Source organism: Lissotriton vulgaris, chromosome 5 (genome assembly GCF_964263255.1).
Source record: "Lissotriton vulgaris chromosome 5, aLisVul1.2, whole genome shotgun sequence".
NCBI lineage: Eukaryota > Metazoa > Chordata > Amphibia > Caudata > Salamandridae > Lissotriton > Lissotriton vulgaris.
In genome coordinates this window covers 8,938,668-8,955,109 of record NC_141693.1, presented here as the reverse complement: position 1 = coordinate 8,955,109, position 16,442 = coordinate 8,938,668, and the positions used below count along the sequence as shown (strand labels likewise).

General features: G+C 46.5%; 1 protein-coding gene across 2 annotated transcripts in view; it reads left to right on the top strand.

The window, feature by feature from the left end:
* The window catches only part of LOC147709976 (H-2 class II histocompatibility antigen, E-S beta chain-like), a 147,240-nt gene that overhangs the window by 117,918 nt on the left and 12,880 nt on the right, over positions 1-16,442 (top strand). Inside the window, exons 4-6 of one of the 2 annotated variants that reach the window (XM_086920659.1) lie at positions 1,646-1,789; positions 5,583-5,696; positions 14,391-14,423. In XM_086920659.1, the coding sequence (XP_086776785.1) occupies positions 1,646-1,789; positions 5,583-5,696; positions 14,391-14,423 (291 nt within the window). The remainder of the gene's footprint in view (positions 1-1,645; positions 1,790-5,582; positions 5,697-14,390; positions 14,424-16,442) is intronic. The other variant, XM_086920660.1, reaches the window with a different exon arrangement.

The window sequence follows — 16,442 nt, the reverse complement described above, 5'->3', positions numbered from 1 at the left end:
ATTGGCAAGACGAAAGTAATGTTGCATCAGTTGCAGCAGGCTGTGGGTCAGCTTAATTTTGCCCTTAGAGTGATACCAATGGCTCGCCCCTTTTCTCGCTCTATTGCTCAGGCCATGGTTGGCCTTAAGGAAGGGCATCACCGCACAAGACTCTCGGCAGAGGTTCGCCAGGACATGCGCATATGGTTGGCATTTCTGGCGGATTTCAACGGTCGTGTCCTGTGGAACAAACCAGCGGTTTCCTCCGAGGAGCTGGGTTTGTGGACCGACTCGGCAGGGAGTGTGGGTTTTGGCGCCATCTTTGGTAATCATTGGTCGGCACGAACATGGCCGGCATGGTGGCACGAGTGTGGGCTCACAGGTAACATTGGGTTTCTTGAACTGTTCCCTATTCTAGTGGCCTTAAAGACATGGCCGGAGGAGTTTCGTGATCGCATGGTGGTGTTCTGGTCGGATAATATGACCGTGGTAGAATGTGTCAATAATCAGGCAGCACGCTGCAAATTGATCTTGAGATTAATGAAAGAAATTGTCCTGCTGTGTATGAAATTAAACGTCCACTTTAGAGCAAAACACGTGCCTGGGGTACTGAACCAGGCGGCTGATGCACTCTCTCGTTCCCACATGCAGGCCTTCCGGGGTTTTCTGCCCTCAGCGGACTTGGTGGCGGCACCATTTCCCGAAGTTTTCTGGTCTCTCGGTGCCCCGGATTACAAAACCTCGTGGGAGAGAGTCTAGCCCCCAGGACAAGGAAGGCATATGAAGGGGCGTTCCGTTCCTATTGGGCATTTCTGGGTCCAGCTTGGGGGAAGCATTGGGGGCAGGAAGAGTATGTTCTGAAATTCCTAGTATCATTGCATCAGGCAGGCCGATCAGTGGCAACAGCCAATAGACACCGAGCCGCCATTGCGTTCATGGCGCAGGCTCATGGCATTCAGGACCCCACAGCGTCCTTTCTAGTGAAGAAGGCGCTGCGCGGGTGGCAACGCCTTGAGGGTCGTATAGAGGACGAGAGGCGCCCGATAGGGCTAGCAAGGTTGTCCCAGTTAATGTCCGTACTCCCTGTGACTTGTTCATCTCAGTCAGAGACATTGCTGTCCCGGGCCGCCTTTGCATTAGCATTCCATGGGGCTATGCGGATAAGCGAACTGGTAGCAAGGAACAAGCAGTATACGGGGGGAGGTCTGTGTCGAGAACACATCCTGATCAAAGGTGACACAATGGTAGTCACTATAGCCAGGTCCAAAACCGATCAGGGAGCGATCGGAGACAGTGTGGTTGTTCAGCGCATGCTAGGGTCCCACATGTGCCCAGTGAAATGCGTAGAGGATTACTTAGCGCAAAGGGCGGCATCATGGGGGGGGAGCTTGCTGAGACATACCGACGCCACCCCACTGACCAGGTTTCAGTTGCAGCGGGTGTTAACAATGGCAATCGCGGCAGCGGGCTTGAACCCGGGCGATTTTGGGACCCACTCATTCCGGATAGGTGCTGCTACAGAGGCTACAGCCAGGGGGTTGAGTGTGGATAAAGTGAAACAGTTGGGGCGTTGGTCCTCAAATTGTTATAAGAGGTATGTGCGGTTGCACATGTTGTGAAGCTAATGTCATGCACTCACGCTTCTTGTTTTCTGTTTGGTTTTCAGTTTCGCGAGCAGGCTTTGCGGGGCGGACTGTGCAGTTGACCCGACACCTGGGGACCAGCGGTCAAAGATCACCGGCTGAGGGAAGAGTGGTGTGGGTCGTCGGCCACTCATACGTGAGGCGCGCCGCAGACGTATTCAAAGCAGGTGACATGATTCACATGGCTGGGGAATACGGGTACAGGGTGACCTTCTACGGAAGGGGCGGGCTCTGTATTGACCAGTTTCAAAAATTTATGGAGGGATTGTTAGGGCGGACAAGGTCACCGCCATCTGTAATCATAGTGCATCTTGGGGGCAATGATTTGGTGACCACTGGTCGACGAGTACTTCTCGAATTAATTCTATCCACAGTAAGTTGGTTGGCGAGAAGGGTTCCGGGGTGCACGATTGCATGGTCACACATGATTCCGCGGAAGGTGTGGCGGGGGGCTATTTCTGTGTCAGCCTTAAATCAGTCGGTGAAGAAACTTAATAACAAACTTGGTAGGTTGTTTCGTACAGGTAAATTGCATTGTATTCCTCATGGATGTATCCGGGGGGACCATATGTATCTGGAGGATGGGGTCCATTTGTCCCGGGAGGGGAATACCTTACTCATAGGAGACTTCGTAGCTTGGTTAAAGAGTTTGTGCAGCCATGACCTTTAAGTAGGAGTTTTTGTGGGGGGTCCGGATAGCCGGTCAACTATCCGGCCTGTGGCGGTAAGGTCATGATCGATGAGCAGTCATTGGAAGATCCCTAGAGGTGGGGCGTCAGTCATTATGGATGGGAGCGCCCGGGGGGAGGCGGCCATTGGCCCCTCAAACGGGGAGGCGGTCCCCTCTAAGGATGGGGCCGCCGAAAGGGAAGGCGGTCATAGGCCCCTCCCTGGGGAGGAGGGGCTATGGGCCCCTCCTGGGAATTTCCCGGGGCCAGGACATCTGCGACGGCAGATGTGGTAAGCAGTGTGGGGTGGGAGGGGGGTCTACGCTACCTTCTAGACACCTCACACGAGTCCTCGGACGACCACTAAGATGGCGTCGAGTAAATACGGGGCCCCCGTTAAGACAAGGGAAATTGGAAGTTGGCACAGAGGGACAGTCCTCTGTGCGCCCGCCCCTCACAAGTGAGGGGGGAGTTCTGGTATTAGGGATCTGACACCGGTTACGACCTTGCCGTTGGCCCTTAATGTTAGGATGTACAATTAAAATTTTGAGAAATGCATTTACAGGATGTTTTAGAATCGGCTAGGAGAACCTTTGTATTAGAGATGTGTTAAGGTTAGCCAAGAAACATCGTAATGTGTAAATGAAATTGTACATGATATGAAACTGTTATTTTAATGTTTTAATTTTGTTTCATATTTTAATAAATACGGCCGGGAGGGTAACTCCCTCCCGCCTTCCAAAAGTTCAAGAACCGTTTCCATCTTCCCATTCTTGGGGATTGTGTTGGGAGGGGGTGACGGGTATCCCAACCATACAATCATGTGATGACTGACATTACATTCATGTCAAAAGGCCTGCATCTTTAACCGAATTGTCCTCTATTACTGTAGTATCTCTACCTGCAATCTCTCTACCCACCAAACTAGTCCGCAGTGAACTGATACCGTTTCACCACTCTATCCCATACCTTTAAAGTAATGACCACTGGAGGACTTAGATTTGTATTGTGTGGTCTAAATGGTTTTCTCAGCCTGGTAATATACCCTTTTGACCATTCTATGATGTGTCTAAGCTGAGATGCTTCATAGTATAAATGTAAATTTGAGAGTGCCCGCCGTCTGCGATCTGTCATGCTGTAATAATCTTGTAGCCAATCTTGGCCCAGCTCCTTGCCATATACACCTGGCAAGCTGGGCCTGCATCTGATCGAGGGACGGTCCTTCCATGTGGATATGAAGAGGTATCCCGAATTTCCCCCTTTTGTTACAGTTGTATAGAACTTGCAAACCTCCTCCTGTTTCTCACTTTCAGACCTCACTACTCTGGCCTTTGAGACTGTAAATGTGGCCACAAACTCTCTTGTTTCCCCCTCAATATTCGTGCTGGGGAGACCCATTCTTTCACCTGCCTCATAGGCTCTTTGCTGTAGCTGCAGAAGGGTAGTTTCAACTCTATCAGTATATGCCACTCTTAGCTGTCCTCTAAGTGGAAGCACTTTCCTGTGTGATGATACCGTGGGGTTGGCTTTATTTTGAGTCTCGGCTTCTTTCAGTATTAGTATCTTCAAAATAATGTTCTATATGCTGTCTTAAAGATGGCATCCCGCAGAATGGCAGGGCGTATTCTCCACAATCCTTTATTACCCGTGCATCCTATGGAAATATCAAGCCAGACAGTAGGAGGATCCGAGACCGACGTTTTTTCCATTTTCACCCTCATGACGTTGAAGCTAATGAGATGTTGAACAGTATACAGCCAATCCGTGACTTAGCATGAGGTGCATGAGAGTGGTATGTACATTCCTCCTCCTCTACGTGCCATTATCTCCATATGTCTCAAAAACCAGGCTCCTGGAAGCACGCCTTAAGACCTTTGGCAAAAGCTCCTGTGGATCTCACTCCTCGAGGAGCTCTATCCTTCTTTATGTCCCGAGGCAAACCCAGCTAGTTTGATTCCCTCAGGAAGCCATCCTGTTGTGTCATGGGCCCATAGAGTGTGGCAAAGATGATTTTTCTACTGAATAGGGTCCTCTTAAGCATACGAAGCCTGCATGACTGTCCATCTTTTTTTCCTCTGGTTCAAAAGGAACATCTTTCCTAATACATATTATATTGCCACCCCACTGTGTTTGGACCCTGCAAATTCTTAAAACGCATTGGGGTATAATCTGTGTTTCATTCAAAGTTGGTCTGTCTTCCTTAAGTGAGTCTTCTGAAATCATATCTCATTCCCTCGTAATGTATCAGTGCTGCTGTGTACATCTCTTCTTTGCTGCAGTGTGGCCTGAGAAAGATCCTGATAGACCAGCCATGATTGGCCCCTGATCTGAGTCCAGGACTAGCAAGGACCCCAGTCCTGCCACTGGTTACTCCTAGGGCCTCATTTATGAGGCCTTGCGTCAGTTTTGCGCTGCTGATGCGTCACTTTGTGACGCATCGGCGGCGTAAAACATGCGCCTTGTTGTGCCATATTTAAAAAGTGACGCATCTAGGTAGATGTGTCACTTTTTAAACCCCTGCGCCACATTATACCTGCGTCAGGTATAATGTATGCAGAGGGGGCGTTCCCCCGCAAAAAGCCTCATAATAGTGACGCAGTGAAATCTATGAGATTTCACTGCGTCACTTTTAGGACGCTGTTGCGTCAAAATCTTGCCCCTGCCTCACAGCAGGCGTAAGACTGACGCAAGCCCTTTCACATGGGGCTTTCCCCATGTGAAAGGACGCATTGCTGGAGTTGCGTCACTTTTGTGACACACTCCAGCAATGCGTCACTTTTGCGCTTACAGATACGTCAGAAATACTGACGTATCTGTAACTCCTTGCAACATGATGCGTCATACATTTAATATGACGCATCATTGGTGTCGCAAGGATTGCGCAGTAAAAAGTGACGCATCGCTGTTTTCACGCAGCGATGCGTCACTTTTCATAAATAAGGCCCCTAGTATCCAGGACCAGGCATCTGGTCATGATCTGCAAAGCTCAGCAGGCTCCTATTGATGCTAACCTTGGGTGACCATGCAGTAAAAGTATCATCTCATTCCCTCACTCTGAGTAAGCTCCTGAATCTCTGTAAAACTGATCGGACCCGTAATCAGTGTATGTACCTCTGAGTGAGCTCCAAGCTATCTCTTACCCTGAGACTTTCTCTAACCCGTGAGTCAGCGTTGATCTTCTCCAGTACCCCGAGTGACCTGCATGTCTCCTGCATGAGCTCCTGCGTGATCGCCCCTAAGTGTCTCTAACCCCTGAGTGACTCTATAATGCCTGTCGCCCTCCCTCACACAGGGCTCGAGGCGTCGGAGTCGGCCAGAAGCAAAATGGTGACGGGTGTCGTGGGCTTCGTGCTCGGAGGGATCTTCATCGTCATTGGACTTGTCATCTACCTGAAGAGCAAAAAAGGTGAGGGAATATGAGGGACACTGAGGGATTGAAACAGTAAGCGATGATAATGGGACATTATGAGGGACAGTAACTGTGAGGGGCAATAACACTAAGAGTGTGGGACCATAATGGACACACTCATGCACAGTACCAGTGAGGGACAGCAACAGCGAGATGCCCTGTTAGACGCGGTAAGAGATAGTAACACTGAGGGACCTCAATGGACACACTGAGGAACGGTAACACTGAGGGATAGTAACATTGAAGGACCACAGTGGACACAGTGAGGGATAGTAATGGGAATGGATTATGATGGACGAAAGGAAAGTAACATGAGGTACCCTGGTGGACAATATGAGTAGTAGTAACGCAGATGGATAGTAACCCTGAGGGACCGCGATGAGCATAGTGAGGGGTAGTAACAGAGAAGGATGATGCCAGACACAGTGAGGTATCGTAGCATGAGGTACCACAATGGGCGCAGTGAGGGATAGCAACAGGGTGGGACTATGATGAACTCAGTGTGGGGTAGTCCTTAACCACCTCACCTTTTAATTGTTTTCTTTTTAGTATGTGTGTGTGTGTATTTATATATGTGTGTGTGTAAATTGTGGGGTAATAAACACAGATTTACACATTAAAGTCCCCTGCAAGGCTGCTCTGCGCTGCGCGACAGAGAGGGAGCTGGAGGGCGCCATATCTTCAGAGATATAGCTCTCTCTTCCCCTTTCCCTTGCGCTGGCACTGATTACAACTGCCATGAGCCTAGCACACACCCTAGCGCCATAGCGCTAGGGTGTGTGCATTAGTCTAGCATAGGTTTTATACAGGAAAGGTACCCTTCCTGTACAAAATATAATGCCAGACCCAATGCAAAGTTTTTCCCAGTTTGTATGCGTGCTTCACAGTGAAGCACGCATTCAAAGTCGGAAAAGGAAGGAGAAATGAAAGCACAGGTTTGTCATACTAAACCCAATCTACTTTATTTCGTAAATTAGGTTTAGCGTGAGAAACCTTGGGTGGTTGCAATGGGACGCCCATGCTCCACCCTTGGTACCCCCTCATGACGCATTACCTTTCCGTTATTACTAGCTAAACAAGTTTAGCGCTGGAAAGTAAATAGGAAAATATTATTTTGCGCCAATTTACGTCACTTGTGTGACGCAACCACGGCACAGAATATTAGTACATTTCCCCCATTGTGTGCTAGATTCACTTTAAAGGTAAAAACAGGGACATACTTACATGACCTAGTTGTTGTGGTTTTATCCCACTGCATTGATTTAACTCATTCTGGTTATGGTTACACAGCTTAGGACATAGGACAAACAGCGTGGCGTATTTATTACCATTGTTGTGGGAGAGGAAAAGCGTTATTGTGTAAATCCATTCAGAATTGTTTGAGAAATGAGCATTTTATGCATAGGTATCATTTTAAGGTAATCCGTATCATCGTTTGCGAACCCTTTATGGTTTTGTGAAACTGTGGAGGGTTCACAACTCTACTTCAAAATATACCACACCAGCACAGATATAGGAGAGGCCTTTGCGGCTCATTTCGAGAGAGTGTATTCTCCTGTGTGCACTCGAACTGAAGGGGAATGTGCAGACTTCTTACGTGACTTTGCGCTTCCCGCGCTATCTGAGGAGATGTGCAAACGCCTGGAGGCGGACGTCACAGTAGAAGACTCGGCAATGCGCCCAACTCCCTGCAGTCCGGTAAAGCCTCTGGTCCTAATGGGCTCCCAATTGAAGCCACGATCGTGACAGCCCCCATGCTCGGGATGCTCAAGGAGGCGCGAGAGTGTAGGAGCCTGCCCCCTGATCAATGAGAGGCCATGTTAGTGGTGATCCACAAGGCAGGGAAACGGACAGACCAATGCGCCTCGTACCGGTCGTTGCTAAACGTGGAAGCCAAGGTTCTCGCCAAGGTCCTGGCAGATCGACTACTATCGGTGGTTACAGATTTGGTCCATGTTGATCATACCGGCTTTATGCCCCGCAGGAGCACTCGTCATAACCTTCGGCGTCTCTATGGGGTTCTATACATGACTGAAGATGTTGGAGACACTCAGACGGCATTGATGGTTCTGGACGCTTCGATGGCCTTCGATAGCATAGAATGGCCATATTTGTTTATGGTACTTCAGAGGTTGGGCTTCGGACCGATCTTCTGTAGCTGGGTACGGCTCCTGTAGGAATGACCGACAGCTCAGGTGCGTGTCAATGGGGCTGTATCTAGGGCCTTTTCCCTGCAGAGGGGGACAAGGCAGGGTTCCACCTTGCCCTTTCCTCTTCGCCCTAGCACTGGACACCTGGCCCACTGGATCAGGAGGAACCCCTCTATTTGGAGACTAGCGGCAAATGACAAATGGGAAGAGCGTATATCTCTATACGCTGATGACATCATCCTCTAACTGGCAAGACCATACCACTCGATTGCCCAAGTAGTGCACTTATTCGAGTTGTTCGACAGCTAATCCGTCTATACCATTAATTGGTCTAAGTCTGTAATTTATCCTCTGTCGGGTTCTCCCCCTCAGGTCCCGTCTAGGTGCTTGCCACCGGTGGTCTCGCAGGGGTTCATATATCTAGGGGTGTACGTCACGTGCGATAGGAAGGAGTTCTTTGAGAGGAACCTCGAGCCCCAGCTGACTTGTCTGCAAGCCGACGTGGCCCACTGGCACACTCTCCCACTCTCTCTCATGGGTAGGGCAGCCCTGTTCAAGATGCTCACACTGCTGAGACTTCTGTATGTTCTGCAGAACACTCCATATTCGGTCCTCACGAGTGTATTCAAACAGATCTCACAGGCAGTGCGGACCTCGTTATGGGACGGAAGGTCCCCCAGGATATCGCTACATAAATTACACAGGGGGGTGTACGACGGGGGGTTGGCAGTTCCAGATGTTAAATTATATTACGAGGCTTCACAATTGCAGGTGGTCAACGATTGGGTATACAGATAGGGACGAGCCCACCTATATGGTGGACTGAATGGTTATGCCAAGGGGCACTTGTGAAACTCTTCTTTACGCCCGTAGACCTCAGAGGCCATGGCCTGAACACACTAAGATAGTCTTACACTGCTGGCAGGCGGCTAATCAGCTCCTGGGCTGGGATGGCAAGCTAAACGGGAGCACTCCACTTTGGCAGGGTGAGCTGTTGAGGGAAGTGACGACTCTGGCGGGGTTGAAGGGGTGGCAGCAGATTGGCATTGATTACCTAGGGGATGTCTGGAAGGGGAATGCTATCTGCACTTTTGACTATCTTCAGAAGGAGTACAGCTTACATCCCTCACAGAAATATCAGTCCATATGTCTCCTGCATGCCTTATGCTCCCATATACTGAGTGGTACACTAATCCCGGATTACTCCCCGATGGAGGATCGATTGTTACTAGACACCATTGCGGAGAAACCCACATCCACAATGTACCGCAAATGAATAAATAATATACCTGATCCATTGGTTGGTCTCAGAGCGGCCTGGGCCCAGGACCTTGGGCCCCCCCCCTCCCAGCCACCAAGGTTAAAAACCTAGGAATAACCATAGACAATAAACTCTCTTACTCAGCCCATGTCAACACCACTGTCTCATCTGCTTTCTTTAAACTGAAGGCCATAAAAAAGATTCTCCCACTTCTTCCCCCCAACTCTGGTAAAACCTTGGTCACCTCATTTGTCATGTCCTCTGTGGACTATTGTAATGGACTTTTAATGAATGCCCAAAACAAGGTCATCAAAAGACTACAAGCTATACAAAACGCTGCGGCCAGATTACTTTCTGGCACCCCCAAATTCAAACCCATTGCCGACACTATAAAAAACTATCACTGGCTTACAGTCAAAAACAGGATAAAATTCAAAGCACTCTGCATAGCATACAAAGCTGCGTACAAACAAGGTCCGCGCTTTCTCATTGACCCTTTCACGTTTCATGTCCCCAGTCAATCACTCCGCTCTATGAACAATTTCAACATGACAGTTCCACGCACCAGAACTGTTGCATGGGGTGATCGCAGCTTCCACGTTTCAACGGCAAAACTTTGGAACTCCCTTGATTTGGATGCTAGGTCCGCCCCTTCTCTGATCATTTTCAGAAGAAAAATAAAAACATGGCTCTTTAATCAATAAATCATTCCTCATTGCACTCTCCACCTCATCCATAGCGCCGAGATGCCCTCGGGCAATTGTTCGCGCTCAACAAATCACATAAATAAATAAATACAAGACGTGCTCCAGGGTCCCAGGGAGATCGCTATCCACTCTAGGTTTAGGCTTGTGCAGTTTAAAATCCTTCATCGTACATTCTATCCTCGCACTCACCTGTATGCATGGGGAAGCTGTCAGTCGGCGTCCTGTGTGAGGGGTTGTCAACAAGAGGGCACCTTCTTCCATGTCCTATGGGAGTGTCCAGAGATCATTCCATTCTGGACGAAGGTTACGGATACCATGTCTAAGGTAGCAGGGGTGTCAGTCCCGATGGACCCGAAGTGGCTTCTACTGTTAATTAAAGGGGACACTGATTGGTCAAGATATATGGAACTTTGACTGGTCCTGGCTGCAGGGGTTGCAAAATGGAACATTGCTAGGGCCTGGGCGGTGCAGGCGCCCCTGCTCTGGGAGGATTGGCAGCGCGACCTGGATTGGTGCCAAAGTGTGGAAGAAACAGTATACAAAAGCAAGTGGTGCACGAAAAAATGGAAGAAAGTATGGGCGCCCTGGCTCAAATATACAGAAGCCTTTGCTCTCTTGTAGGGATAGTCAATTTGTAATGATGGAGGACACTTGTGTTTCCCCGATGTGTAATTTTCAGATAACATCTGTACTATTTCCCACTGTGCTATCTGTGCTATGGGGTTTTAGGTTTAAACCTATAATAACTGATAAAACCCCACTGAAATAGAAATAGCCCTCACCAGTGAAAACATATAAACACTGAAAAAATATCTACACAACTACAAACTAAATGCCATTCAAAGAAGGGAAAAAGAGAGTGAAAGAGTCATTTATTTTCTTCCTGACGGGGTCAATACAATGTAACGTTGTTATCAAGCTAGCAGTAACAAAGCCTGGGCTAACATTATTCTGCTTGAGTTTTGTTGTTTAAGGATGCCCCAAAATATGGTTTCTTCTTCCTTTTGCTTTTTTCAGTTTTGTGGTTTTTAGCCTAAAAATGCAGGGTTCAGAAGCATGTTTCAAATCTCTTTTAATTACTTTATAAACTGTAGAGAATCAGGAAATATCAATATCATATCTGATATTTTGGCTGCTTTTGATTCTTTCACTGTTAGGTAAAATGGCTTGTTTCATAAGAAGCTTTCCTGAAATGTAATCACATTTACCCACTGAGAATGGGTAAAAACCCTTAATACATCAGCCCACAGTTTCTAGTGGGTCAGTATTGACAGTAGGTGAATTGCCAACACCTCAGGATTTAAACATTTGATGCAAGATACAGTGACAAGTATATGTATAAAGAGTGCAATCACCAAGCATCAAGGATATTGATGAAAACGTGACAACAGACTTTTGGAAAACATGGAATGCAGTGTCACTTGGAATGCTCTGCAAAAAAATTTTCTTTCCAAGTTCAACAAAGATTGGAGTGATATTATTTGTATTTGCAGTGATTCAGCTACATATATGAAAAAGTTGTGTGATGACCTGTCAAAATTGATACCTGAGCTTAAGTGATTCCCTGTAGGAGATCCTTGCCACTTGTTAGATGGTATGCTGAAAGCATCTTTGCAATCTTCAGAGTCAATGAGGGATGCGATTGACTTTTTAGTCCATTCTGATGTACTGTTTCCTTATGCACAGGAACTAAAACGCAAATATTTATAATGTTGTGCTTTGTGTGGCAGCAAAGATAGAGCCATCTCAACTGTGTCCCTTAACTGATGGTTCCCACTCCAAGGGGCTATGAATGCTGTATTATCCATGTACTTAACAAACAATACAAATGCCAATACTGAAATAACTTAGTTTTTAATAACCAAAAGATCTGTTATGAATAAAGCATAGCAGTCTATTGTAACATTTGTTACTAATTTATTCAAATAATTTTTCAAAAGTTTTTCATATTTTTCAAACAGAATTTCATGCGCGTATCACGAATATATACAAAATATACAGCTAGATACAAACTTTTTACAAATATTTACAAGATAGATCATAAACGACTCTATGACACATTCACACTGATACTTTCACACCCCATGCATACAACATATATCCCTGAAACAAAAACAAATAACTCTGAGGTATGGGTCCGTGTCAATATTCTATTAAATCATATGATACAATATACGTTTGTCATTTATAATATGAATACCACTGGGAATTTTAAACCAGACAGATCATTTTATGTTTTTGGCACAGTTCTTTAGACTATTGACTGACACTGGACCTACAAGGTCGACGCGTTTCGAACCCCCTAGTTGCGGGGTTCTCCTCAGGACCAAACACGACTCTACAAAACAAAAGACATATAAACCAAATTAACCTATCTGTGCAAAAAGCCTGCGTTTAAAGAACAGCCACCAACCGGCTTAACACCGCCTACCTTGATTCTCCTGTGTATGGTGAAACAGTCAGGTGTGAACGAGTCTACACATAGAAGACAAAAGGAATAACATATAAGACAATCTAAGATTGGGTGACTTACATTTGTTGTTTTGATTTAGTCAGAAGGGGGGCTCACCTTCACTCTCTTGATTATTGACTTTGGATACCTAGATACAAAGATACAATCAGTGGTATCTATTCAGGTATAGGCGTAGAAAACTGCCTGAAGAGAAAGCTTGCTGGTCGCAATTGCTTACCCGGTCTTGGCGTGATGGGCGCTAATCCGGGATTTGACATGGCGTTGGTTCAGAACAGTCCGTATTATTTGGTGGTAAAAAACTTTTAAAACATTCTTTGAAAAGGGCTTGGTGGGTCCCTCGAGAGACACTGTTACAAAAGAAAATACGACATGAGCTGAAAAGGATTCTTTGCGTCACAACCTTTGGTCCCAACACACATCAATTACGCAAACTGGTATTGCAAAACTGGCACTTGGTGAAAGACCTTCACTGCAGTTTTCTACGCGCATGAAATTCTGTTTGAAAAATATGAAAAACGTTTGAAAAATTATTTGAATAAATTAGTAACAAATGTTACAATAGACTGCTATGCTTTATTCATAACAGATCTTTTGGTTATTAAAAACTACGTTATTTCAGTATTGGCATTTGTATTGTTTGTTCAGTATATATTTGACTCAGCCTTGCTGATTAGGAGTCAAGACCCAGTTTTGTTCCCATGATATTATCCATGTGGCAACCATTTACAGAATGTTTGCTGAGTGATGGTGCCAAAGGCAAGAAATATGAGGATCTTTGGTCGCATAAACATAGTGATGTGAAAAAAGTGCACTCTACTGCATTATTAGATTTTTACAGGAAAACATAGCTTCTGTAGTGGACATAATAAAAAAACCAGAGCTTGAAAAAAGCCTTGTCTGCCAAGTGTTCAGCATAATTGGTTTGTGAAACCTCTCCTTGAGAGTAGGCTGGGCGACACCATTAGTGACTTTGGCACAGCAACCAGTATTGGCAGGGAAAGCTATGTCAGTGGCCAGAGTTAACAAATTGTGTACTGGCTGTTTTGGAGTTGCCCGTCTCAAGTGAGAATGTTGAGAGGGTCTTTTCACAGAAGTTTCATGGGAAGGAAAGGGCGAGCACACATGACCGAAGACTCACTGAAGAAGTATTGTATGGTGTATTACAATAAGTTTAATTTGCAAAACTCTATTTGGACCTCATATACACTATACGCACATTGTCTATATATCATGTTCTATAAGTGCAGAAAGCAAGCACTAATAAAAGCAAAACGTTCCAAAAACTCTTTTCTGTTGTTTTTAGTGGCGCGAAAATGTGTAACCACTGATAACAACTGTTTTTTAAAGTATTGAAAACACTGAAAAAACCCCACCAGAATTTACCAAAAATAGAAACTGAAAACAGGAAAGCCTATGTATAGTCCTAGGAGCACTGTTAATAAAAAAAGAGTTAAAAAAAAAAATATATAGGGCACCGTTGAACTAGAAAGCTTTTCTTCCTGCTGTCCATGGTGGATTCATGAATTCTGCTGCAAATTTGCGAATCCGCTGTGCTGTCACTGTCTGGCTGTCACAGAAACAATTGTGTTGTGGTCCCATCACCCAGCGTAGTGGTGGTGTGTTGGGAAAAAGAAAAAATGCATAAGGAGATAGGTTGAGTCCACTTTGATGACCCCCCCCCCCCCTCCTCCCTGGGCCGGGAGACTGAGGGAACACTGGCTAGTAGGAAATTTGCGCCGGAACAGTGATCCCAGACAGAAATGTGAAGAACATTTGATTTTTGTAGCTACATTTGAGGTTTTCAGGGGATTCTGGGTAGGAAAACGTTGGGAGATCCACACAACCCATCCCTTCCTGGACTCCCCTGGGTTTCTAGTTTCCAGAAATGTCTGGGTTTGTTAGGTTTCCCTAAATGACCGTCGAGCCCAGGACTAAAAAAGTGGTTGCCCTCCTTGCAAAACCTTGTCATTTTGTTGAGTGGTAGGATGATTGAGTGAGGTGCTGTTGACTGACTGGACACTGAATAATGGCACAGCGGGTGACTGGACCGCAGAGTGAGTAATGCTGGAGTCTAATAAGACATTTCTCTCTCTTCCACAGGATCACTTCAGTTCAACAATTGTGAGCCTGAAGGTAATTTAAAAATATTACACCCACACACTTGTATGTGTCTGCTGATTTTCATGTTTAGTCTGAGACCACTTTTGGAAGGTTATGTCCACATCTTCTGTATTCAAGTTACCCTCATGATTTGTACATGCATCGCCTATAGCGCACCTTGGACTGATTAAAGTGCTCTTGGGTGGACTGAGTGCAGGAGGTGAGTGGGTTTCTTCATGACACAGATGGTTTACTGAGTGGGATTATGTTTAAACTGCATGCTTAGAAAAGTTTTTTTTGTTAGAGAAAACACATTACCAAAGTGAAAAATGATTTTCTCTTGTCAAGAAAACGCATTGCCCCTATGCAGAGAGAGTTTGCACTTTGTGGCCATTCCCCACTTTCCCTGCCTGTGTGGCAGGAGAAATCCGTGATGGTTACCATTCTGAAGATGCTCCGCAAGTTCCTTCCTTTATTATCTGCGGAGCACAGGCGGATTACGGTGCAGGCGCTCATTGGATCCAGGCTAGACTACGCCAATGCCCTCTTCCTGGGCCTCCCGGATTACTTGGTCCAGCGCTTGCAGGTGGCACAAAACTCTGCAGCCCGCGCGATTTTTGGTCTGCATAGGCGAGCACGAGTTTCTGGGCTGTTGCAGACGCTCCACTGGTTGCCTATCCGGAAGCGGATTATGTTTAAATCCCTGACGCTGGTGCACAAAGCATTGTTTGGCTCAGGTGCGGGATATCTGCAGAAGAGACTGGCTTTCTATCGCCCTGCCCGCTCACTGCGATCTGAATCCCTCTTCACTGCTGTGGTTCCGCGTGTGAGGAAGGCCCGCATCGGGGGGCGTTCTTTCAGCCTCAAGGCCCCCCAGCTGTGGAATACGCTTCCGTTGGCACTACGCAGTACCCCTAATCTGCTTCAATTCAGGAAAAATCTGAAGACCTGGCTTTTTAATCTTTCTGTTTAGGTGGGTTTCTCTTTCTTTTGAGTCTGCTTTTTTTTTGTTAGTTGTTCTACACTTGAGCCGCCTGTGGGAAGCGCCGGGACACTCTTTTAGAGTAGCCGAGCGCTATACAAACGCAATTTAACATAACATAACATAACCATGCCATAAATAGGGCTGATGACGGCCCCAGAGACCTAGTACCCCTGTGACCGATGGATCACTGTGCCTTTACTGTCAGCAGAGGTAAGCGGGGTCTGCTGAGGGTAACCAGGCGGGTCTGGCTGCTCTAAGAGGAACCACAGGTTTTGTAGGGCAGGCGCCGCTATTAAATGGAGGCAAACCCTAGTGAAGTTCTTACATCCTTACTGTGATATGATTGTCCCTCCTGTGAAAACTGTTGGGTACGAGAGGAGCAAAAATATCAAAATACAAGACTGAGCGCCTGTGCAGGGGGTTCCCCCATCCTGCTATCCTGTGTGCACCTGTCAGTGCTTGTTTCCTGGTGCTGAGGGACCAGCAGACAGCATGGATGTAACAATTACCTGTAAAGACCAATTTTGAGTTTGTTCTTGAAAGTGGTCATGGCTGGAGAAGTGCGAATAAAAACAGGTCGAGAGTTCCAATGCGTGGCCGCCAGGGATGGAAATGAGTGGCCGGCGAGCCCGGGTTATAAGAATGAAATGTGGGCTGGAGGTAGATGGGGCCCTTGGCGAATCAAGAAGGGATATGAAGATGGAGGCTTTCCTTGGCAATAACAGACGCAATGGGGACTGATTCAATGTCAAACTTTCTACCGCATTTTGCACTAACTGGAGACTGTGAATTAGATAATCTGGAGACAGCAGATATAAGAGGTGCCCTAGCCTAGCCTAGAAGAGATGGTTGCTTGAACCACAGTCCAACGAGATGAATCTGGAAGTAAGGAATTGATTTTCCTCAACATCCTAAGAAAGGAATATGAAGTTAGTGAAAAGATGTTGTCATAGAAGGAAGCGTAGAGTTTTTGCAGACTCAACTAGTACGTGGAAGGGGTCCGAGGTCAATGGGCCACCACTGGGGTGATGATGAAATGGGCAAATTGCCAAAAAATAAAATGTCTG